The following is a 25,340-nucleotide window of genomic DNA, read 5'->3' as shown; positions in this document are numbered from 1 at the left end:
TCATTATCATGCTTCCATTTCACCATTTTTTGTTGGGAGACCAAGAAATCACCTAATTAAAATATATGTTTTTTTTTTTTTTTTTTTTTTTTTTTGTGTAATACATTAATAGCTTATAAATTATATATGAGAAATAAATTAAATAAAAAAGATTGTGCCACCATCTTGATAAAAAAATATTAATCATAACCAAATTTATAACATTATAGTTCGATGGCTATTCATGTGTAGTACAAATAAACAATTTGTTTACTTCTAGTTTGTAATTAAAGTATAACATAATTTTTGTACGAGATTGTAACCATAATCAATTTATTATATGGATATCAATTTTTGAGTTTATGTAGTACAAATAAACAAATGAGATTGATGAGTTGTTTTAAATTTACTACATGAATATTAATTTAAAATTGTTTTATAGTACTAATAGCCGTCAGTACAAATAGCATTTGGTACAATCATATTAATATATATAATTATATAAAATTTAGGAAAAAGGGTCAAACAGGCCCTCAAACTTTAGCTTAAAAGTCAATTAGGCCCCTAAATTTTTTAAAGGTGTAATTACACCCATCACAATTCATTTAAGTGCAATGAAACTCAAAAACAAATTAATGACCTGCTATCACAGGTCATTAGTGTTCAGGCCACCTTCTGGCGAATTTTCCGGCAAAAAAAAAAAGTGATCAGCGAAATTTTTGACAAAAGAAGTGACCGGCGAAATTTTCGACAAATCTAGGTTGGTTGCTGTTCACCTTTTTTTTTGTCAGAAAATTCGCCGGAAGGTGGCCTGAACCTTAATGACCTGTGATAGCAGGTCATTAACTTATTTTTAGACTTCATTGTACTTAAATGAATTGTTGATGGGTGTAATTGAACCTTTAAAAAGTTTAGAGGCTTAATTGACTTTTAAGCTTCGAGGATCTATTTGACCCTTTTCCCTAAAATTTATAACTTTTGTAAATAGTACTATAAAATTTAACATTGCCCTTTCTCCCTATATAAGAGTCAGCTCTTACCACTCTACTCTACGCCAAGGAAACGGTAGAATTGTCCTCCCTTGTTTTCTTGCTTGACTTTTCCCAACTCCTATGCGACTTGGTAGTTGGAATTTGCATAGAAATGATAGAATGCATTGGAAAGAGAGGGAGAGAATAGAAAACTGTAATTCCCTCCCACCAACTCCAGCAGACAAAAACTAGAAAAAGAACAAAAAACAGAAATTCTCCTTCTACCAGCTGGGAATAGAAGCCTGAGAGAGGTGGATTTTGGGAATCTTGATTTGCAATTTGCAGTTTGTGATCAAGAAGCTAAGAGAGGAGAAGGAAAGAAGAGAATGTTTGGGAGGGAGTGCTGCTGTTGCTGGGACAGTCATAGTTCCCTGTTACCAGTAGAACAACCTCAAACCTTTTCCCTGCCTTCCCCTCTCCCCCAGTGGCCTCAAGGTATCTCTCTCTCTCTCTCTCTCTGTTTTTGATCAATTGTTCTTGAGTTTTTATTGCTAATGATCCCAAAGTTGCTCTCTTTTTGACTTTTTGGTTTTGGGTCTGCATAGTTATCAGTTAATTTTTAGAAAAAGGTCATGACTTTGATTCGAATTTGGTGTGCAATTTTATGGTTTTGGGTGTAGGGCTATTCTTTACCATTTGGTTCCTTCCCTTTTTGGATGGAGTTCTGGAATCTATTTCTTGTGTTGGTAGTTGATACTATGCTTTATGCACTTTTCTGGGCTGAGAAAGAGATGTTTTGCTGGAATATATCCTAATAACCTCACCAGTTCCTCTAAAAAACTGGGTTTTGTTTTCATTTAATAGTGTTAGAATATTAGGAAGCTGCTCTGAGCATTTGGCTTTTGCACTAACACATTAAGAATGTTATTGTCATTAAATTTGGGCTAAGAAATTAAGACACTGGCCATTTGAGATCATGGCTAGTGAGTAATTTCTTCTTAATTACCTCACTTTACTCAGTTAAAGTTCAATATCTTCACTTGGAACTCTTGAAATGGATCAAACTTTTCAGCATATATGGAGCCTGATGGTCATGGAATTAAAACATATAAATAGATAGCTATTTACTTGTTGAATTGTGGCATCTACTTATGTTTCGTTGATCCATATGGAACAACTTTAAGAAAAACAAATTTTCGTCTTTAGTATTTCTCACGATTGGAGCCCATGGTTCCATCCTGATTCGCGGATTGGGAGACAATATGGTTTTACCCTTTTTTTTTTTCCTTATAGTTTATGTATATGCACAAATGTGGAGAGAGTGGATATGTTTGCAGTTTATGTAAAGCAGTTGTCTTGATAGTGGATTGAAGAAGTCATTTAACGTTATTCTTGATATGTTTGCTTAGTATACTGACCGATGTGATGCATTTTCCACAGGTAATGGTAATGATTTTGCAACTGGAAGAATATGCCTAGGGGAAATTGAAGTAGCTCAAATCACTCAGTTTGAGAAAATATGGAGCTACAGCCCGATGTTTGAAAAATCAAACAGTATTACATTTTATCGTCCGGTGGAAATTCCTGATGGATTTTCAGTTCTTGGTCATTACTGTCAACTCGATGATCTTCCCTTGAGAGGCTATGTTCTGGTTGCTAGAGATTTGTCTGTTTCAGATAACTTTGTTCAAGATTCGGGGCCAGATCTTCCTGCTCTCGAGAAGCCTCTTGGCTACACTTTGGTCTGGAGTAAAGATTTTTGTCTTAGCGGGTCTGGTTACATTTGGCTGCCAAATGCACCAGACGGTTATAAACCAATGGGCTTTGTGGTAACCACTGAGCCTGATGAACCTGATCTCGAAGATGTTAAATGTGTTCGAGCTGACCTCACTGATGATGCTGAAACCTGCGACACAATCTTTAGTACTGGCTCAATCTTGTCGAAGACCCAACTTCACGTTTGGACAACAAGACCCTGCGAGAGGGGGCTGTTGTGTAATGGCGTTTCAGTTGGGACGTTTTTCTGCAGTAGTTCTGGAGATGACCTTGATATAGCCTGTTTGAAAAACCTCGACTCTTCTCAGGCTGCAATGCCAAACCTGGAGCAGATTCACGCTCTCATCAACCACTATGGCCCAACCGTTTACTTCCATCCGGATGAGGTTTATTTGCCTTCATCAGTTCCGTGGTTCTTCAAAAACGGTGCTCTTTTATACAAATATGGAATGAATGGTGGCATAGCTGTCGACTCTCTAGGCTCAAATTTGCCACCAGGGGGGGAAAACGATGGGGAATTTTGGCTTGATTTGCCAGATGATGACGATGAAGCTAAGAATTATATCAAGTGTGGCAATATTGACAGTGCTGAACTGTATGTTCATGTAAAGCCAGCTTTAGGGGGGACTTTCACCGATATTGCAATGTGGATCTTTTGCCCCTTCAACGGCCCAGCCACCTTAAAACTATGGTTGTGGGATTTCGAAATGAACAAAGTAGGCGAGCATGTTGGTGATTGGGAGCATTACACTCTACGAATTAGCAACTTCACCGGAGAACTTTGGTCGGTGTATTTCTCTGAGCACAGTGGCGGTGAATGGGTGGATGCCAGTGACCTGGAGTTTATCGAGGGAAACAAGTGTATAGTATACTCATCAAGAAATGGCCACGCGAGCTTCCCTCATGCTGGCTGTTACCTTCAAGGCTCTTCGGTTCTTGGAATAGGAGTAAGGAATGATTGCGATACGAGCAAGTATTACCTGGACTCAAGCACCAAGTATCAAATCATTGCAGCTGAGCACCTCGGAGTGGGAGTCGTTGCAGAACCGCCTTGGTTACAGTACATGAGGGAGTGGGGCCCTACTATCGAATACGATTCCACATCTGAGGTGGATAAGATAATCAACCACCTTCCCTTCTTCATTAGACTTTCAGTGGAGACTCTCTTTGAACTGTTCCCAACTGAACTATATGGCGAGGCTGGGCCAACAGGACCAAAAGAGAAGAACAATTGGTTTGGGGATGAAAGGTGAAGCAGATCGCATTTAAAAGCACCATGATTACCATGAAAGCTGCAGATTACCTATTGGTAATGTGAAATTGTAAAGAGAACATTTTTTTGTCAGCTTTCTGTGCTAATTGTTGTCTGTATGTAATGCTTATAGAAGATTTGAGTGCAATGATATAGTACTTCTGTTTAGTACAATCTACATATGCATGATCAAAGAAGAAAAGGGAAATACTATTACAATAATATCATCATAATCTCAACTTTACAAGCCAGTTTCCTTTTTTGGAATCCTCATAAGTAATCTTATACTGGGTACTAGCAATTACCCAAGGCAAAATGGAAAAGATGAGTAAAAATATAATCTTTACATAAGAACAAGGTTTTGGGTTGCTATAGAAGGCCTATGACTGGTGAATGAGCAAAGATTAACTTCTCCTTATTAGAATTTAATCCCCAATTGTTCTCACAGATGCTTTTCCTTCTTGGTTTAGCCTCTGCAAGCATTGTTATGATGTCTCTCATGGATGGCCTGTCCTTGGGGAGCTTCGAAGTGCAGAGAATCGCGATTTTAAGGACTAAAAGCATCTCTTCTTGGACATGTTTGCACTTCCCAGCTATATCAGGTTCCAGCACTTCTTCTGAGGTATTGCTGCTCTTTTTCCTTCTAACCCATTCGACGATATCTGTGGCTTCCCCAAATGCAGGATCTAATGGCATTTTCCCTGTCAGAAGCTCCAGAAGTACTACCCCGTAACTATATATGTCACTCTTTTCATCAACCTTCAATGTGTATCCATATTCTGCAGATTGGATAAGAGAAAGAAAAAGATTAGTTTTTGAGAATTGTCGAATTGATGTTGAAGGAAGCAGCCAGCTAACCTGGTGCTATGTAGCCATATGATCCAGCTACCATGGAAACTGTTTCGTTCTTTCTCTGCATCATTCTTGCCAGGCCAAAGTCTGCGATTCTTGCCTCGAGATTTGAGTCTAGTAAGATGTTGTTGGGCTTGACATCGCGGTGGATGACTGGGGGGTAGCAGTCGTGGTGAAGGTAAGCTAGGCCATGAGCAACACCGAGAGCAATGTTGTACCTCGAGACCCAATCCACGAGCATCTTTCCAGCTTCGTTTCCATGCAATGCTGCACCGAGGTTTCCATTGGGCATGTACTCGTAAACCATCATAACATCTGTTTCATTGTGGAGATAGCCCAAGAGGCGGACTATGTTTCTGTGACGAAGCTTCCCCAGAAGATCCACTTCTGCTAGGAGATCATCCCCGGGGGTCTCGAGGTCTCCACCCGTTCTCCATAGCTTCTTTACTGCCACTACAGAGTGGGGGTGCTGAGTTTCAGCCTTGTACACAATTCCAGTGCCTCCAATGCCAATCACATTCGATTCCTTCAAGCAGGCCAAGATGTCTGTGCTGGTGAAATCCAGCCTCTGAAAGGCTACGAGTCTCCAAGGCCATTCTGAGCTGTTCTTCTTGAACCAATCGTTGAAGAAGATTTCGTACATATCCCGCCTATGATACAGCCATTTTGCTGCAAGGACCATGATCCCGAGAGCTAAAATGACAGATATTCCAACCACGGATCCTAGGACGATGTGTTGAACGTGGTTTTTCCTTGTCTGGGAAGGGGTGGAGAGACGAAGAGGAGAGCATGGTGGAAGTATGCCACCACAAAGACCAGCATTGCCTATAAGGTCATTGGGATTAATGGTCATTAGTATGCCATTGCTCGGGAGAGGACCCTCGAGCTTGTTGTATGACAAGTTAACCATTTCGAGAGCTGGAGAGCTCCCGAAATTCTCTGGTATCTTTCCAGCAAGGGAATTGTTTGAGAGATCAAGAATGGCTAGTGTTGGCATTGTGGCAATGGCTTTTGGGATTTCTCCAGTGAATTGGTTGTTTCTAAGGTTTAACCTCACAAGCTTTTCACACGAAGCGATGCTTTGGGGAATTTCTCCTGAGAATTGGTTGTTTGACAGATCAAGCACCGAGAGAGAAGGGCAGTCCTGGAACTGATCAGGAATGTTTCCCCCGAGCTTGTTGTTCGAGGCTATGAAGGTTTGAAGGCTCGGGATGGATAAAATGGCTGAGGGTAATGATGATTCAAGGTGGTTCCATGAGACATCAATGAATGAAAGTGAAGTGGACAGTGAAAAATCACCTGGAATCTCACCAGTGAAATTGTTTCTAGCCAATTCCAGCCTCTGAAGCTTGGAAAGATCCCCAAAACCAGCTGGGATTGTGCCAGAAAACATGTTATTCTGGATTCTAACTCGGATTAAAGAAGAACAATTCGCGAGGCCTAATGGGATGGACCCCGAGAAGGAATTGTTGAAGAGGATGAGTTTGATCAGATTGCCATAGTTGCACAATCCAGAAGGAACCTCACCTGTCAAAAGATTCGTCGAGACATCTAGCCATTGCAAGGGAGAATTTTTCCCAAGATCCTTTGGCAAAGATCCATTTAGTGAATTCTCCCAGAGCTCAAGAACTTCAAGCTTTGTCAGCTCCCCTAGCTTTCTTGGAATCGGACCTGTCAGCCGATTGCACATGAGATTCAGCAGCTGCAGATTCTTCAACTCTGCTATCTCATTCGGGATCTCCCCGGAAAATCTGTTATCAGAAAGATCCAAGAACATCAAAGAACTAATATTTCCAATTTCAGGTGGGATCTTCCCTTCAAAGCTGTTCCGGTACAGGTAAACCGTGGTGAGATTCTTTAACTTTGCTAACTCAACTGGGATTTCACCACTCAGGGTGCCAACAGCCAGGTCAAGATAATTAAGTCTAGTGAGATTACCAAACTCTGCTGGAATCGAACCTTCAAACTGATTGTACCCAAGAATGATAGTCTCGACTGACTTCAACTCACCAAGCTCGGGTGGGATCTTCCCAGTGAGATTATTCCCAGACAGGCCAAGAAACTTCAGCCTCTGCAGATTCTTGAAAGAACCCGGAATTGAGCCTTCAAAGAAGCTCCCGCGAAAATCCACCTCTTCTAGCCCGGTTGCATTCCCAAGATCCTCAGGCAGTAACCCCACAAAATTGTTGCTCGAAGCATTCAGATATCTCAGCCCAGGCGCCCTCCCAATCCCTCCTGGAAACGTGCCAACAAAGCTGTTAGAACTCACGTCGAGGCTCCTCAACAAAGTGAGATTAGCCAGGGAGCGTGGCAACGATGAAGACAAGTAATTGCAGCACAAGTTCAGATCAGACAGGACACTCAACCCATGAATCTTTTCTGAAACATGGCCACTGAGGTTCCTGTTCGACAAGTCCAGCTTCTCCACAACGCCTTTCGAGTTGCAGAACACTCCAGTCCAGGTGCAATAATGAACTGAAGTGTTGCCACTTTCTTCCCAGTCTTTCAGGTGACCCATTGGATCAACCAGACCAGCCTTAATTGACAGCAACACTGATACTTCATCATCATCATCTCCATTGACAAAAACTAAAGACAGAACAATACAACAGTACAAGAAAACAATGTGGATTTTCATCTTCATGTCTTCTGTTTCTTGCTCTCTCCCTCTCAGTTTCTCATCTTTTTTGTTTTTCTGGTTCTTGGAACAACTGAAACTAAAGTTAAACACACATTTATGAGTTAGTTATGGTCCATGGACCATGATAATGATTACCCAAAGTGGGGTCCATGCCCATCTGCAAGAAAGAAGATGTTTGGGAATGTGTAAGTGAAGAAGAATCTAATGATCAAACTAATAACACTAATAATAATAATAAGGTGATTAAATTATAATTAATGTAAATTCGTGAGGTCTTGGGATCTGAACCAGCTAGTAATCTGCAGGTAATGACTGTAAAGCTTTTGGAGTTATTAAAAGTGGAACAGACATTAAAACATGGAGGGAATGTGTTGCAGTTTGGTCAACCCAAGTTTCTGACAATATAATGATGTTCTTTTTCCTTAATCTTTCCTCTAATCTGCATACATTATATATGGTTAAAACTTTATTACAATCTCATCTGTTCCTTAATTGGCTCTACATATTATTGTCAGTGAATTTGTATACATTAGTACTTGTGGACTGTAGAGAAGGTGCATATATACAGAAAAATGAAAGGAAAAGATGGATCATTCATCAGTGTCTGTCCACCAAACGCCATTTCCATTTTCCACTGAACACCAAAATTTGATCTTACTCGACATGCACTCACATGGACCCATCTGGCAAAATGAATCTTTTTTTATTATATTATTTTATTTTAAACAATAATGTAATGATAACTGGGAAGATCGAGTACAGTACATGGGTGTGTGCTAATGCATGATATGTTAATAATGCAGACCCAAAGAAAAAGTTGCTGCCCATGTGACCCAACTCAGGGCTCCATGCACGCAGCTTCCTAGCTTCAGTGACAATGGACTATATATATATATGTATATAATTTTTTTACCTAAAGGTTATGGATTATATATATTGAAAAAATGTTCAAATTGACCACTGAACGTGTGACACAACTATCAGCTTAAGCTTTTAGTTGTGATTGGGCACATGTTTCAATTTAGTATCAGAGCCATGAGCGAACCCACCGCACACGTGAGGGGGCAACGGCACTGAACACCTCAAAGATATGTAATTTTACCTGATAGCAGATTAACGTCTATTTCTTCTGATTGCCTGGTGAGTTAATATTTTTTAAATAATTTTTATTATGGGTCGGAACGAGCCAATTCGATGAATTTAGCCTGTTTTAACCATTCTATTACTAGTAATTTTTTATATCAAATATATCATACAAATTTACCTAGTACCCTTTAGTTATAATTATGAGTTTTCCTTTTCACTGAAAGATAGATAGAGTGGGCTATATATATATTATTTCATTTCATATGTATAGTATTGATGATTGAGATATGCATATATGTAATTTTGTGAAATGTAGTGTTGATTGATTTTGATTAATCAAACGGCGGCAACAGCATCAGAATCCATATATGCGGTGGAGGATTAGGTGCCCCCACATGGCTTTCAATCAAAAGCTACCCACCCCACACTACTATACTATACCCTTCATCATTCATCCTATATCGAATTGGACAACTTATCTTTCTTATATTATTGTATAAACCAATCAACAAGTTGTTTTTAGTTTTTTTTTTATTTTTTTTTTATTTTCTTCTTTTAGGTTTTCTCAACTCAATTGATATACATCATACATGCATGCATGGTATTCTGCTAAAAAAAGCCCTTCGTTTCATACTACCGAAAAGTGATGATATGAAAACAAAATGTGTGGACATTGTAATAATATATAGTTTTAATCATCATATTTATTATATATTCATTTATTTAATAATAATTGGAATATAAGTGTCATTGTTTTAACACAGTTCCAATGTGTACCTATATATAGAATTTATCACCATTCAGGACTAAGCTTAACCTAGCTAGTCGAATCGTAGCGAGCTTGTAAGGATTGGTCTAGCTAGATTCTTTCTCAATTTAAGAGGAATTCATTCAAGGAATTATATAATGTAGAATCGATCTTGATGGACTTTGTAGCAAGTGATCCAAACTAGATCCTCCCATAACAAAGGTCCAGCCCAAAATCGACATGATCCATAATTTGGGCCAAACCTTTACTACTACCTCTACACAGCTATAATACAGACATAGAAGATTAGAAGGCTCAAGTCACAAAATTTGTTTTTTTGGGTTGTAGTGTCCATACATGCATAATTTAGTAGTAATTAGCAAGCAGCCCATATTTAGCCCATTTAAACTATGGGCAAAACTTGGTAGTATTCAACCCAATAAGCCGGTTGGAATTTTTTTTAAAAAATATTTTAAATAACTAGATTTCTCGAATTTTTTGAACTATATCTTAGACCCATGAACGTAACTCATAAGAAGATAAAATAAGTTAATTTAACTTCAAAACTCAATACCGTACCAAATTATACATTTTTGCGTAGAAAGAGCCCAATTGTCGAATCCAAACCCAAAACTTCAATGTTTGTGGTAAGTTTAAATCCCCACATTGCTGCTTGAAACAAGTATTGAATGAGATTTATCGTCCACTAGAATAATACCTTGGAGTGAATTTGGATTTTTATTATGCATTAAAATTTTACCGCCAGAAAAAGGATAAATTATATTATAGACCATAGTTCACATTATAAGCTAAATTACTGATAAATATTCATTTTGAATATACTAAAAGTCCATTTTAGTGTATTATTAGTTAAATTTTAGATAATATTTAAAAAATAAATTTGCAGTACACTAAAAAATAACTTTTGAAAAATATAAACCTTTAATAAAATTAAAATAAACTTTTAGGCTTGAGTATATTAAAAGTAATTTAAAGTCGTATGTTAGTGGCATATAGTATCATGTGAACTATGGTTTATTGTATAATGATGGATAAACATGATGTAAAAATGCTTCCAAAATAATTAAATTGAAAAAAAGAAAAAAAGATAAGAGGGAGTAGCAAGAGAAAGACAACAAAGTAAAGGACCGTAGTATGATGTTATGAGAATTAAAGGACTGAATTGTGATTTGAGCACACAAAAAAAAAACAGAAAGGAAAACCTCAGAGGAAACCAAATCTAACGTCGGATGCTTAAAACTCTTAAAAATTTTGTACAATTGAAACTATGCTCTGAACTCTCTTTCTCGATTGATCGATCGATATATCCGCCCGATCGAGGTATGGCTCTTCACTTCTTCTTCGCCACTTCTTTACTTGCACCCACAACCCCCGCTCGATGACAACACATTATGACATGCACGTGATCATACGGAAACTGATATTTCGTTAATTACTAGGAATGGCAATGTTGGGTTTTCGTGATTCATGTTATTACTGGAAGAATTCTCTGGGTCTACAGTTTATTGCTGAAAATTTTCTGTGCCTATGTTTATGACATTTACATAAGAAGTTAAGGCCCAAAGTTTCCTGTTTTAGCAGGCGGCATTTTGTTGGGAAAGTTGTCTTTTTTATTATCTGGGCAATTCCCACAACCTGTGTTTTCAGGGGTTGAGGGTTCTTTACCTAATGTCAGTGGGTTTAAGCTCACATATGCACGGGTTTGGACTGTTTAGTATTATTTTAATTTCTCTCTGTTTGCACACTTCTGGCTGTTAATGCTAATAGGGTTTTGAGTTTTGAGTTAGTTTTATGGTTTGGGCTAGGCTGTAGTGAAATCATCTATCCAGGTTGGAATTGAGAAAAGAAAGTGATTAGATGAGTTGGTACTTGGCAGTTCTTGGATCAAGTTGTTCATATATAGCTATTAGTATACCATGGACTAATCCTGATCTTTGAAAGATGCTGCAGCTAATTTGAAGATATATCGTTCATCCTTTAATAGCATGGTAACCTCCTTATTAATTATTATAGTTTTGATAAGTCCCGCGTTTTGCATTGTTGATTGGAGTTTCCTAATTCCTTTGCAGAATTATATACTTGGAGCTTTTAAGCCAGCATGCCACATTGTAATCACATTTTCGGATGGAAAGTCACGGAAACAGGTGTGTGTGTGATCTTTTTAATTAACCAATTTGCTCTGTGGTACGCTTCCAAGTTTTTCTTTCCATCATTTATTTGCATACATCCTTAGGTCCCACTGAAAAAGGAAAATGGCCGAACAGTAATGGTCCCACTTTTTCAAACTCAAGAAAACATTACTGGGAAGGTATTCTATAATCATTTTTGTTTCTGATGGATTACTTTAATTAAACGTTTTGCAACGCTAGCTAATTAATTTAAAATTTTACTTCACAGATATCAATAGAACCAATATCCGGAAAGAAGGTTGAGCACAATGGCATCAAAGTAGAGCTGCTTGGTCAGATAGGTTAGGTTGTTTCAATATGTATTCTTGTTGGGTGCCATTATTTCTGTGAACATATCTTTATTAGTATCTCTTTTAATTTGTATGTATAAAAATGGTAATTGTATGATCATATCCACCAGTTTTTTTGTGCGCAGAAATGTACTTTGATAGAGGGAACTTGTATGACTTTACCTCACTGGGTGAGTATAATCATTATCCATTATCCATTTTCTTTTCTCTGTTTTTTCTTATTAGCTTTGATTTTTCCTTTGAGGTATTTAATGTAGTCCGAGAGCTGGATGTTCCTGGGGAATTATATGAGAGGAAAACATACCCATTTGACTTTTCAACTGTTGAAATGCCTTATGAATCATACAATGGAGTAAATGTTCGTCTTAGGTAAGTATGGTACATATTGAGGCGAGTATTTATATACCTTTTGCACGATCGAGGCTTTGACTAATTACTCTATTCTTTTGTGTACTTGGGCTTTTATTTAGGATAAATTTACAGGCATTCATTGGTTGCATTGCCTTATCCTTTTTTGATGGTCTTGTTCACGCTCGTATATGTTGATGCTGAGCAAACATGCATGTTTCGGGAATTTAACTCTTTGCTGGTTTAGGTACGTCCTCAAAGTGACAATCAGTCGAGGATATGCTGGAAGCATAGTGGAATTCCAAGACTTTGTGGTAATACATATATATTAATATCCGTTTTATTTTTTGCTTTCCAAGTTATCTTCTAATAACCTGACCGTTATCTTCACATCTATGAATCAGGTGCGCAACTATAGCCCACCTCCGCCAATCAACAATAGTATTAAGGTACTGTTCTTTAGGATGATCACGTCTTGCTCTTTAATTAATCGAGAGGGAAAGGAAACTAACTGTACTTGATTAATATTCTTCGTTGTTTGGAGCTTATTGTAGATGGAAGTTGGGATCGAAGATTGCCTTCATATTGAGTTCGAGTACAACAAGAGCAAGTAAGTTAAGTGGAGTGTAATTAGAAAACGATTTAGCATTCTCGTATGTAATTTTTGTTCAATTATGTGTAAACAGGTATCATTTGAAAGATGTTATTATAGGCAAAGTATATTTCCTTCTCGTGCGAATCAAGATAAAAAATATGGATCTTGAGATCAGACGCATAGAATCTACAGGATCTGGGGCGACTGCCCATGTTCACACAGAGACCCTCGCAAAGTTTGAGTTGATGGATGGTGCTCCTGTCAGAGGTATATAAATCTATCCCCCCTCGGGTTTTCGTAGATTTATGATCAGCGTAACTAGTAGTTTCATGGGAATAGGAATTATTCCAAAAAAAAAAAAAAAGAATAGGAATAGAACACTGCTGTCCTTGATTTTACGACCTTCAAGCTATTGATTAGTAATTTGATGCATGAGATAACGAGTGATTACTTGTTCTCGCTTTCTCAGGTGAATCGATACTCATCAGACTCTTCCTGAGTCCATATGAATTGACACCAACATATCGAAACATCAACAACAAATTTAGCGTGGAATACTATTTGAACCTCGTCCTTGTTGACGAAGAAGACAGGCGGTATTTTAAACAGCAAGAAATCAAACTGTACCGCCTCGCTGACACATCCTGATCTTAATTGATTGGCATTCTCAACTCCTTTTTTTTTTTTTTTTTTTTTTATTGATTCACGTTTGACTCTCTGTTAACGTGACATCTTCTGATTGATTCACGTTTAACTCTACTCTCTGCTAACGTGACATTTTCTGATTGATTCACGTATTACTCACTGTTAACGTGACATGTTTCGATTGATTTACAGTTTATGTGTTATGTTGTGATTGATTAAGAAGAAGTGGGAGTTTTACTACACTTATCATTTTCCATCAAAGAACATGGATTTGGTTGGTCTTGTGGCTGCTGCTTAGCTGGCTTTCTGACTTTTCTTAAGATCTCCACAAAGGTGGTGATTGGTGAAGCATGGGATTTGAACTAACTCAGCACTATGATGATTAGTGATTAATTAAACTCTGTGATTGAGTAGTTGATGAGTCATTAGCCAGCCAATAGAAAATTGTTTAGTGATTATGGATTATGATTCTAACTTTGTTGTTTATCTTAATCTCTTTTGGTCTGTGGTCGCTGTCCGATCCGCTGATTGAGACATTAATAATTATTCATTGCATCAAAGCTTTTGGCACCATACACTGAAATTCATCATCTTCCTTATCCTCAAGTATAAACAACATGATTGCGCCCTGCCCAATTGAGTACACCCCATACACTCAACATCATTAAGCCATGGTCGATGAGTATATGATTCTCGAGAAAATTTCAGTTTTAGTTCAGTGACTATTGGAGTTGTGTTAATTACAACACTTGATTTTCAAAAATGTTAATTTAGTATCTTGGCTATACAATTTTTATCAATTTTGGTCACACCAACCAAATTACCGGTGAATTGTGACCGAAAAATTTTAAGTCAACATTTGAACTAAATTTGAAGGGGTAAAATCGTCTTTTCTTGTTTCTTCCAATTTGGGAAAGTGAATTATTGACCAAAATTACACTCGTATCTAAAGATCATTTTTACACAAGACTAGAGTTTTGGCTTGCAAGTTATTACATACGAATAGAATACATACTCAGTGACTATGAATTTTCTTTGTCATCCGAGAAGAAGAAAGTAAAAAAAGGAAAATGATTACAATGATCTCACAATTATAATTTGACCTAAAACATGTGAGAAATTCGGACAACAAATTTTGTTCTCTTATGTTGTCGGGGTTGTATTTCTCAAGTCATATCTGCCTATAGGGAAATTTATACTTTTGTGTAAATTACATTCAAACTCTAAATGAAAATTCATCGCAACCGTCTATCTAAATAGTTCTAGCGATCATAAACACTTTTATATAAATATAAAAAAAAATACGGTGTCATTTTGTAAATAATTGAACTTTGAAGTGCAAGTAAATTGTGTTAAAAGTACAAATATCAGTTTCATAAAGTGTATTTAAGTTCAAGTAAAATGTATTAAAAGTGCAATAAATAATGTACATTGAGTAACAATATTAAGTGCACTTAACGTTATCATTAGCTGCACCAAACGTTATCATTAAGTGCACCAAAATGAAAGACGTTATCATTAAGTGCACCAATTTGAAAAGGTAAACTAATTACACGAACTATTAAATGTAATTGTGTAAATGGTTGCACTTTTAAGTGATTTTACTTGTACATTGCACTTGTACACTTGCATATGTTACTTGCATTTAAAGTTTTGGTTATTTATAAAAATACCACCTTGTTTTTTTTAAAATTACATCAGATCTGTTGATCTTTTCAGATGGACGGCTCATATTAGTTTATATTTCTCTTGGTGGGTATATATATATATATATATATATATATATATATATATATATATATATACACACACACCACACACACTCACACTGTAGTCACACACATAAGATAACACCTACGCAATCGATCAAAATCTTTTCAGCTAAAATTCTCTAAAACAATATAATTTTATTTCATTAAATTATAATGAATACAATCAATTTACATATAGTTTATGAATATGAAAGATTTCGACAGTAATAAATGTAACATTATTTAGGACAAGATGAAACTTTTTGGAGTATTGAACAATCAAGCTGGCTCTACCCCATGATAAATTATGACATTATTATAAATTATACTAATTATAATGCATACTCCATATATATTAATTGAATTGGGACCCATTACAATATTATAGCATATACTAGAGTGTATTATTGCTAAGTTAGGTTTATCAGATTAAATTATTCCATTTAATATAATCACATGAGTTGTACACTATAATTAATAATACACGTAAACACACTATGAAGTGGGAAGATTTATACCGTGGCCTCAATTAAAAGGTATTAGTAAAAATCAAACTCATAAAATTTAAGTATAAGTATCATGTCCCGACCACCCCTTTGGACTATTATACTTTTTTTTTTTTTTTTTTTTTTGTAGGTGAATTAAGGCATCCCAGTAGGCGCGTGAATAGTCCAATATATATAGAAAAAACATCCTCAATAGCACGCGCCTACTGGGCACGTTATTATTCTATTTTTTTCTTCTTCTTTTTCACTTTTTTTTTTCCTCATCATCTTTATCTTAGTTGACACCTCAAAAACCTATAAAAAAAAATCATATCTATTGAGGATATACTAATGATTTTCCCGTTGAGGGGGTTTTTCCAATATACTCTTCTTCTAATATACCGCTTTGGAAGAGAAGTGAGAGAAAAGAGAATTGGCAAGTTCTTTTACTAAAAGAAAATTGACACTGTTTTTGAAAAACTAAAAACGAAGAAGAAAAAAAAAAGAGGTGAAGCATAACCCGTCAAGTCTGCTGCACGTTTTTTTCCTATTTTGTTTCTCTTTTTATTGCTCGGACAAAAACCCGGCCAACAATTTAAATACTAAACCATTGTTGTTGCTCTAAATACAAGAGATATGAACGCAAAAGTATCGAAAAGAATATAATAATTGAATCAAAAATTTCTTTATTTTCTTTTATTACGTGCATCTGAAAAGAAAGAATAAAACAACACACATAAAATTAAAATATGTCAATAAATTACAAGATTTTTGGGAACAAAATCTTGAATTGTTTAACCAATATGAATGGATACAAGACCACAAAAAATGAAAATGGGAATTTCTTCCATGAGAAGAAACACAATAATATATATGTTTGGAGCTAGGGTTTCCAAATGGAAAGCCCCCCTTTTTTTCTTTGAGCAAGCAAAACCAGTAAGGTAAAGATATTACAAAAACAAGAATATATAAAAAGAGCAAAGCCAAGAATTAGACTTGCCTACATAGTACTTGCATTTCCTCATATCACCAGGCCATATCGATCGATCAGATCATCCTCTTCTTCTGAGTTGCAGTTGGTATAACCGCCGGCCGCCGCTATACTTATTTGATCGATCTCTTCGGCTCTTTCATCGTCCTCCCTCCCGGCCACCGCATCCATGGCGGCCGGCGGCAAAATCCTGCCATGAACTCCCCTAGCTTGCAAACATATATGAAGAACAGATGATCAGAAGATGGAAGAAGAGGCCATGATGAGACAGTCGGGAAGCAATCAATGAGGTCAAATTTTTTATATATAGATCAGAGGGAGAGGAATGGGAATATAATGGAATATATATGGTTTCCATATGGTACAGACGGAAGGCACTATGTTAAATTAAGAAAAGATAACGAGGTGTTTGGTAAATAGATATTAGCTGATTTGTTTAGTAGGTTTGACTAGTTGATAACATTAACTGATTGTAGTAAGATGTTTAGTAATTTAACTGTTAGCTGATTACATCGAAAAATGATTTTCTCAAAATCTGATCGAATTTTAATGTTTTGAAAAAATAATCTATTACAAAAAAAAAAAAAAACTAATTAATCAAACCCTTATATTGACGGTTTAACCAAATCAAACAGTTAATAGTGGCCAAGTAATTTAAAATTGACTAATAAACTAACTATGTTATCAAACCGGACCAATGTTTTTTAAAAGAAAGAAAAAGACATGAAAGGTACATGAGGACCTACATCACCACAACATATGTGTGTGTTTCACAAGTGCACAGTAATGAATATAATTTTCTTTAATTTGTCCTGAACACAATTTAAGTGGTTAACCAATCCAAAAAAATTTATAAGTTTTACTTTATTAGCAAATAGTTGAACTACATTCTGTAATTTACCTTCTTTACCAATTTTCAAGACAAACTATAAGAATTCTTAATTATAGAGTTAAAACTTATCATTTTCTTAAAATTTACAACTATAACGTCAACTTATTCGTGGAAAAATGGGAATCTGATAATAAGGAAAGACTATATATACATAATACATGTGGGACAACTGCCAAGAAAATAATATTACTAAAAAGGTAAAGTCACCAAAATGGGTGGGGAAGGGAAAACGAAAGATGGAGAAGAAAATTGAAATAATAATTATAATATGTGATATGGATTCATAAGTTCATAACCAATAAATATAAAGAATAACATAACACGATAAAATCCTCATTAAATGATACAAATAGCTACACTAAAAAGAACGTACAAATAGAAAGCTTTTCTAGTCATGAAAAATTGGTCAGAAATCAAGAGTTATTTTAACCAGTCATTTTAAGGATTCAAAAAAATGTTGTTGCTATATATTACCAACTACCAACAAATGTTAGAAAGTTTCTTTTACTTTTTGAATGGTCGAAAAAGGTTGAATTTTTAATATTTATGATAGATTTAATACAGGAGGCCAGGGGGAAGCCCTTTCCTCCCTTATTATAGACTGCAAGTTTCTTGCTAAAAGCTTTGACTGTGTGGTGTTCTTTCATGTGCCAAGGGGAAGGGAACAAATTAAATGTGCGGATTTTCTCTTGTCAATTTTGGATAAACAGTTATTTGGGCAACTAAGCTCTTGGAGAATCCAGGTTTAGAAGAATTAGAGAGTCGCCGCTGACACAAAAAAAAAAAATACAAATAATATTTTCCTAAATTTGATTATTCTTTAATGCGTTTTTTTAATTGTTCTAACACAACTTTCTAAGAAATTATTAATTAGGTTTCCTTGTTAAGAAAAAAATCCAATCCCCAGCTAGCTGGCAAGATTGATACATTGTGATTGTGGTCTGGCAATAATGTGTGGAACATCATCAAATTAAAGGGTGTTTGAGCTAGTTGATATACCAAGAATGATTTTATTTTCTTTTCTTTGTGTGATGTGATTGAAGGCCTTGTACTATACTCTATACACTTTAGTGTATAGCTAGTAGTTACGATTATAATCCAAAGTGGATTTTAAAATATATGGCTGAGAAATGATTATAATTATTGGCATTATTAGGCTTTGAATTAATAATAAAGGAACATTTTTAAATGATATGATGATGCCATATGTGTGTCGTTAGGATTGGTTCAAGTAAAAATATGTTTTTTTTTTTAAGTCGTTGATTATCCTAGATTGACGACTTGTATTAGTATGCACCACTTTTTACTTAAACTCTCAACTCCAAATCAATGCAAAACGAAGATGGCGAATTTGTAAATATTGAGAAGATTCAAAAAATTTGCTCGACAAAAAAACGACGTCTGAAAAAAAAAAAAGAAAAACAAATTCAATCTAAACCATTCAATCAATCAAGATGGACATGCAGATAAAGTTCTGTATTTTTTTACTGGAGGCCTTATTCGATCATTTAAATGTGATAAAATTTGACCTGATTACTGGAGGCCTTATTCGATCAATGGCATCATTCATTGGCTATTAGCTTCTTTTTTCTTTTCTTTTTTTGAAACCTTGGCTATTAGCTTCTTCTTTTTCTTTTTTCTTTTTTCTTTTTTCTTTTTTTTTTCTTTCTAAATTATGATAAGTACAACTAACAATATAATACAATTATGAATCATTTACATTAAATACTACGTAGTATTAATTAATTATTAGTATTTTTTTTTGAAAACAATTATTAGTATTTTTAATTACTCTAAATTAAAATATTATTAATACACACTCATATACATACAAGTGTCCCTGTTGTTGGTCATAAACTCAATGCTTTCATTTGGTGGAATCAATTATGAGAGCAAGAAGAAAAATAAATAAATCATTAGGTCCCACTTAGCTTTGGTGGAGATACCATCTTGTACGGACATGAAAGAAAAGAAATTAAAAGAAGTTTGAATATTCATTTACTAGCCAAGAAAAAAGATTGGGCATGCGCTAAGGCAACTCAATGACTTAATTATCATCAATCTCCATCATCACTCACCATTCACAACTAATTAGGGGTTATTTTGGTAAAATAGTTAGCCTATAGGACAATTTTGATTTATTTGACAACTATTAATTGTTTGACTTGGTTTTAAAATCAATATAAGTGTTTGGTTGATTAGCTTTTTGTACTCTAAAATGCTAAAATTCAAAAAGGTACTCAAAGTAACTTTTTCAATTAACTTTTTGAGAAAAGAAATTATACCAAACAACTAATTTACTAAACACCTTTATACAATTAGCTAATGTTATCAACTAGTTACCCTATAATTAACTCAATCAGCTATGTTTCACATTCACATGTAGTTCGGTAGTTAAATAAAATTTAGTGGTCAAACCATATGAATTGCAATTCATTCATACAAAGAAAGGGAAAAGGAAAAAAATGATATATTTGTCCTTGAATGTTATTATTAATATTACTTCTCCCATTTTCATTATGAATAATTCCATTCATCCCTATCAAACAATCTAATTTTAATTCCTACTTTATTAACACCTCATTCTTTTCCCACTGAATTACAATTCATTCCTTTTAACCTGCGAATAAAATCACTAGTTTTCTTGCATGTCGTCACTCGTCTCCTAGATTTGCAATCTACACACATGAAAGGATATGGATAACGTAACACCTTATATTGATGTGATTAGACCACAATTCATGTGATGGCTTTAGATTTTGAATTTTTTTGTTTATGATGTAAAAGAAAAAAAATTCTCCGACAAGTTCTATCCGGATCGGAGATGGACATGACTTGTCTACAAACACTATTCTTACAAAAGAAAATTTGATAGTGGATGCGGCGGCTAAATGATATGATACTCCCAATTCTAAAAGCTCAAAAAACACTACATGTTGGATGTATATTCAACACATACGACACAGGGAAAATGCTATTTGCATAATCCAATCAACAAAAAAAAAAAAAAACCCAGTTTGCCTTAAAAGTAAACAAAACTCATTGTATCTATCTCACTAATTTCTCTTTTGTATTAACATTTCTCTCAGTGTCGTATGCGAGTCGAAAAAGAGATGATTCTAAGAGCCAATCACAAAAGCGTGTATCTCGTCCAACTTGAGGCTGTGTAAAGAATGCCAGACACTTATATAGGACCCACATGAAGAAAGTAGTTTATATATCCGTGTACATCATATCCGGAGTAAAATTTAGAGGGTATGATTTGAAAGTTTATGTAGTAAAACTAGTAATAAGACAATTATAATCCGACAGGGTAGCTCTCTCTGGGGAGAAATTCCGGGATAACCCGGTTCGTGGCGATTCTCTTACGCCCCTCCAACGACCTCCATTCTCCTGTCTTCTCCGCGTTTCCACTCCCCAGCCCATTCTCCTGGTTTTACAAATGCAAGGGGTGCCGACATACTTGGAATGATAACAGCTAGGCAAATTCGCTTCAACAACTGGGAAATTTGGGGAAGTTGATTGAGTTAGACAACTCTGTTCTTCTGGCTACTTATTAAAGTTTTATTTATTTATTTATTGGTGTAAACATTCTTCTGCCCTCATTTTGGGTATTGGGTATGAATTGAGGAAAGTTTGTTCTTTCCCTTTGAAATTTAAGAGCAAAGAAATGGTTATTGGAAACTTTGTAAGAAATTGTCTTCTTTATGCTTAGCTCTCTCTCCTTTTGAAATAGTATGAGAAATCTGGTTGACTCGTTTAAGTTTATGGTTGAGCTAAAGAATTAGAACTGTCTAGCTAGTTGCCCACTGGATGACAATTAATGTTCTGGTTCAGTAATATTGAGAAATTTTGGAATCATTTGTAAAGATTGTTTTTATTATTGGTGTTGTCGTTTTTGGAATCTGTTTAGCATTATTACAAGCATTGGTAACAAGTAGTAAAGAGATGCAAGATTGTTGAGCTTTGATTGCATGGTGAATTAAGAGAGCAAGAAGAGTTAATTGAAGTGACAAGTGAGGAAGCATTAAAGGAATCACAGGGAATGAGGTGTTACTATACTTGTACATCCTCAGATTCCCAGATGCTTCTCCGAGACCTACTCACTACTCACTCAAATAATTTTTACTACCAAGTAATAAAATCCATGCAGAGATGAGACATTCATTCATAAAAGCTAAGCTAGCTTCAATATTCTTCCATCAAAAAGTATTGTTTCTATCTCCAGCCAAATGAATCACATTTACATTTCTGCCTATAAAGAAAGGAATTCATTGTATCTATCTCACTAATTTCTATTTTGTATTAACATTTCTCTCAATATCCTAAGAGCCAAAGACAAAAGCGTGTATCTCAGCCCAGCTTGAGGCTGTGTAAAGAATGCCGGACAGCCCTTTCCAAGTAGAAGAAGAGTCTGCTCCCTCGACCTCGACACATTCCCTCTGCTTCTTAACCACACCAGTAAAGAGTGGAACAAATTTGACACCAAAATGACTCGCCACGCTTATCAGACTTTCGATTGGAGCTAGCACGATCCCTACATCTGCTTTAAGCAAACACAGCAAGTCCCCTACTGCCTCTCCGATGTAAACACTCAGTGCTTTCTTCTTATCATTCCCTTCCCCGCTGCTCTCTAGGAGGATTTTGTCAAAAGCTTCAACCTTGTCAATGGGGGACTGCACCTTCATCATAATTCCACCAGTGGACAAAGATTCTTCAAATTCTAACTCATTCGCATGCACCTTTAAGTCATCTATACCCCCTAGTGACAACACAGACATTAAGAACATTAGGAAGAGATAACGATTTGATCTTCTAATCAAACTCCTCAGTAACCACATACCTGTTAAAAACACAGATCTAATGAGGTAATAACCACACCAACAATAGGAGATCACATGAACATCTGCATTCTTCTTTTTTATAGTTTTGAAAAAATCCATACAACCGTCTTGGAGTTTCAAAAGCTCCCCAGCTCGTCTTATGTTTTCCAGTTTAAGACCTTTAAGCACACCAGATTTAATCACCCTTAAATTTGCTTCTTTCTCAAAATCTGAAAGTTGCTCAAGTGCTTTTCGCAGACCTTCATAGTTCAACTTCTCCGCTGCAAAACCAAAACAAAAATCTAAGCTTGCATGTATGGGGCAATGGGGGTCATCAATTATCACAACCCATGAGATAAAGTAATTACCTTTTTCAGTGGCTAATAACTTCTCTATACACTGCTCATACCCATCTCTGTACTTCTTGGCGATAACTTTCCAATTGTCTCTTAGATCAGACAATGTCATACGTGCAAATTGATTTTCTATTGGGATTTGATCAGATTCTGGAGCTGTTTCTATTGTAAGATCTGCCAAGGTGGAAGCTGAATCAACACAAGTGCATGTCAAATCAAAATTGGAAAATATCATCAGTCGGCGTTCTTCTAGGTTATGCTCTCCTGAGAGGGGTACAATAGCTTTCTGAATAAGTGGCTGAGCTAAGAAAAACTCTATCTCATGTTTAATTCCTTGAGAATAAAGTCCTTCAATGATGCCAAGCTCCTCCACACTCAAAGCCACACTTAACTTGTCCAGCACCTTCTCTGTTTGCAAACAAAAATCCTGGAAAACAACACCTACTATACAGTCATGATTTGTATCTTCTTATTAAAGAAAACAAAACAAAACAAAAATAACCAAACCTGGAAACTGTCTGAGGAGTAACTCTCAATCCACTTCTTGCAGCGATGATTAGTTTCATGTTCGAAAAAAAGTTCCCGCACCTCCTTACCAATGTACGCATTAAGCCTCATGCAAGATGTGAAAGCGCCTAGGATATAAGCGGAAAACTTGGTTTTCTCAAAAGGTTTGATCCCATCAATCTTTCCCGACGCTATAGCCAACAAGAAATTTATGCACTTAGAAGTTGCTGGATTCGGAATAGCATCGTCTTTGACCAAATCAGAGCGCCATTCCTGTAGTCCAATTCCATACATTTATAGAACAAATCGAGAATGAAGAAGAAGAAGCCGGAGGCAAATGACATGTAAATAAACACTTGGTAGTATTTTTACCCGGCGAAAACAGTCGACCTTATTTCTTGTAATCATCCTCAACTCTTTAATCCCATGCATTGCTTCATTATCGTCTGCGTATCCTTCTGCAAACTCAAACCTGTATTACATCCATTATTGATTCCTAAGTTACTACACTTTCTACAAACTAAACAAATAAAAATGGACAAAAAAACTCTGCCAGCAGACTAATGACATTTTAAGAACATTAAAAAAATAAAATACAAATTAAAGAAGGGTGTATCTGGATAATCTCTCTATCAGAATTGAGCTTATAAGAATCCTAAAAGTGCATCCGCATAAACTTCAGAATAAATTGTAGAGAAGCTAAGTAATTTTCAAGAAATGATACGATGGAATTAATAAATTTAAAGAATATAAATGCAAATATGTTTATATACATTGTCTTGCTTGAATTGATCTATAAAATAGAAAAGAAGGAATACATTCAAACGAAAAAGAAATTCCCGCCATAAATAAGATAGAAAAGAACGAACACATTAAAACGAAAAAGAAATTCCCGCCATAAATAAGATTAGAGAAGGTTCTATTCTTCAGGAACCAAAAAAAAAAAAAAAAAAAAAAAAAAAAAAAACAACTGACACTGTAGCAAATAGATCGAGGAAATAAACGTCCTCTGCGACGTACTGTCTGAACGTCTCGTCCTTGAGTTTTCCCGACGCCAAAGAGACGATTAAGGGAGTGTAGAGCGCGAATATCGCCTTCTTCCTGAACTTGACCCAGCAAGTCTGCGCTATGCCGTCGACATTCCCAACCGGCGGCGGCGGATTTGAACTCGAACTAGCCGGCGGCGGCGGATTTGAACTCGAACTAGACGACGTCGACGCCATTCTCGGGTGGTTGCGCGCGCAGTCACGTACTACTACCACTAGCAGTGGCGGAGGATCGGCGGCAGTAACTGCAAAATGGAAATCGGAAAAGCTAGCAGTACAATTCTCGCTCGGGGATTGAATTCGACTCATCAACTAAATCCAACTCATTCACTTATTTAAGCGAGTAATCCAGCGCGCTTAATGCCTAGTCGGCTTAACGGTTACATGGCAAAACTATATGGCGTTGTTCGTTAGGCCGTTAGGGGTTATTTTTTATTTTATAAAATTATTTTTTTAGTTTAAGAGCATATTTAATATATAATGGTAGTTTTTGAGAAATTTTGATATGTGTAACTATAGGATGAATGAGGGGGTAAAAAAAAAAAAAAAAAAAAAAAAAAAAAAAAAAAAAACTCTCCCTAGTTTTTTTATAATCCTTTTGAACAGATATTACATCTTTTTAGTCGAGTAAATCGTGATAAACTGTAAGTGTTAGCATTAGAATGTTGATAAGTCATCTAATTCACCCTAATTGAATGTGTAGAATGAGTTCGATTGTTATATTAGAGCTGTCTTTCGGAATAATTTTTTTTTTTTTTTTTTTTTTGTGCAGTTAGCATCCTGGATGGATAACACAAGGATGGATACAGTTAACGGTCTCCCAAAAACCCTTTACTGGATAGTTGTTCACAACTTTGACTATAACAGGTTTAAGTTAAGATAGTTTCGTACGGACTTAGTTCAATAGTTCAATAGACAATATTTAGAAGAAGAGATCAATGTTCGAACTTCGGTGGTGGCATTGTGGGTCGGGAAGGGTTCTTGGGGTTGGGATTAAATCTTTTGGAAGAAGGTTTAAGTTACTGATCCTCAATACTACTTACAAGGCGTTTGGTTGGAGGGAATTTAAATTCTATTCTCACTTAATTCCCACCTA

At 35.8% G+C, this 25,340-nt stretch overlaps 4 protein-coding genes across 7 annotated transcripts; 2 read left to right on the top strand and 2 right to left on the bottom strand.

Moving 5' to 3' along the window:
- The first annotated feature begins 1,030 nt into the window (after window positions 1–1,030).
- Window positions 1,031–22,151, top strand: LOC109187980. Of its 2 annotated transcripts, none has more exons than XM_019338433.1 (3): window positions 1,031–1,246; window positions 1,277–1,445; window positions 2,391–4,149. In XM_019338433.1, the coding sequence occupies exons 2-3, from the start codon at window positions 1,337–1,339 to the stop codon at window positions 3,977–3,979; spliced, it is 1,698 nt and encodes a 565-aa protein (XP_019193978.1). In that variant the 5' UTR covers window positions 1,031–1,246; window positions 1,277–1,336; the 3' UTR covers window positions 3,980–4,149. The 2 variants fall into 2 exon arrangements, with proteins under 2 accessions (XP_019193978.1, XP_019193977.1); XM_019338432.1 differs by adding an exon at window positions 22,132–22,151 and having other exon boundaries at window positions 1,033–1,445; window positions 2,391–4,004.
- LOC109187977 (MDIS1-interacting receptor like kinase 1-like) lies at window positions 4,236–7,795 on the bottom strand. Its single transcript, XM_019338426.1, has 2 exons — window positions 4,837–7,795; window positions 4,236–4,757 (listed from the first exon to the last, which is right to left on the bottom strand). The coding sequence occupies exons 1-2, from the start codon at window positions 7,472–7,474 to the stop codon at window positions 4,348–4,350; spliced, it is 3,048 nt and encodes a 1,015-aa protein (XP_019193971.1). The 5' UTR covers window positions 7,475–7,795; the 3' UTR covers window positions 4,236–4,347.
- LOC109187982 (vacuolar protein sorting-associated protein 26A-like) lies at window positions 10,531–13,425 on the top strand. The gene is made up of 12 exons (XM_019338434.1): window positions 10,531–10,646; window positions 11,277–11,314; window positions 11,396–11,470; window positions 11,560–11,634; window positions 11,724–11,796; window positions 11,931–11,975; window positions 12,063–12,174; window positions 12,401–12,467; window positions 12,558–12,602; window positions 12,708–12,763; window positions 12,840–13,015; window positions 13,218–13,425. Exons 1-12 carry the CDS (start codon window positions 10,556–10,558, stop codon window positions 13,394–13,396), a joined length of 1,032 nt encoding a protein of 343 aa, XP_019193979.1. The 5' UTR covers window positions 10,531–10,555; the 3' UTR covers window positions 13,397–13,425.
- LOC109187979 (probable aminopyrimidine aminohydrolase, mitochondrial) lies at window positions 20,212–24,526 on the bottom strand. Of its 3 annotated transcripts, XM_019338430.1 has the most exons (7): window positions 24,174–24,526; window positions 23,571–23,670; window positions 23,199–23,471; window positions 22,704–23,118; window positions 22,356–22,616; window positions 21,832–22,274; window positions 20,212–20,270 (listed from the first exon to the last, which is right to left on the bottom strand). In XM_019338430.1, exons 1-6 carry the CDS (start codon window positions 24,419–24,421, stop codon window positions 21,838–21,840), a joined length of 1,734 nt encoding a protein of 577 aa, XP_019193975.1. In that variant the 5' UTR covers window positions 24,422–24,526; the 3' UTR covers window positions 20,212–20,270; window positions 21,832–21,837. The 3 variants fall into 3 exon arrangements, with proteins under 3 accessions (XP_019193975.1, XP_019193974.1, XP_019193976.1); XM_019338429.1 differs by lacking the exon at window positions 20,212–20,270 and having other exon boundaries at window positions 21,715–22,274; XM_019338431.1 differs by lacking the exon at window positions 20,212–20,270 and having other exon boundaries at window positions 21,715–22,274; window positions 24,219–24,526.
- Window positions 24,527–25,340: the final 814 nt, after the last annotated feature.

The sequence above is a fragment of the Ipomoea nil genome, unplaced genomic scaffold (genome assembly GCF_001879475.1).
Source record: "Ipomoea nil cultivar Tokyo-kokei standard unplaced genomic scaffold, Asagao_1.1 scaffold1421, whole genome shotgun sequence".
Lineage (NCBI taxonomy): Eukaryota > Viridiplantae > Streptophyta > Magnoliopsida > Solanales > Convolvulaceae > Ipomoea > Ipomoea nil.
Note: the sequence above shows the minus strand (reverse complement) of the source record. Positions and strands in the feature narration are given on the sequence as shown.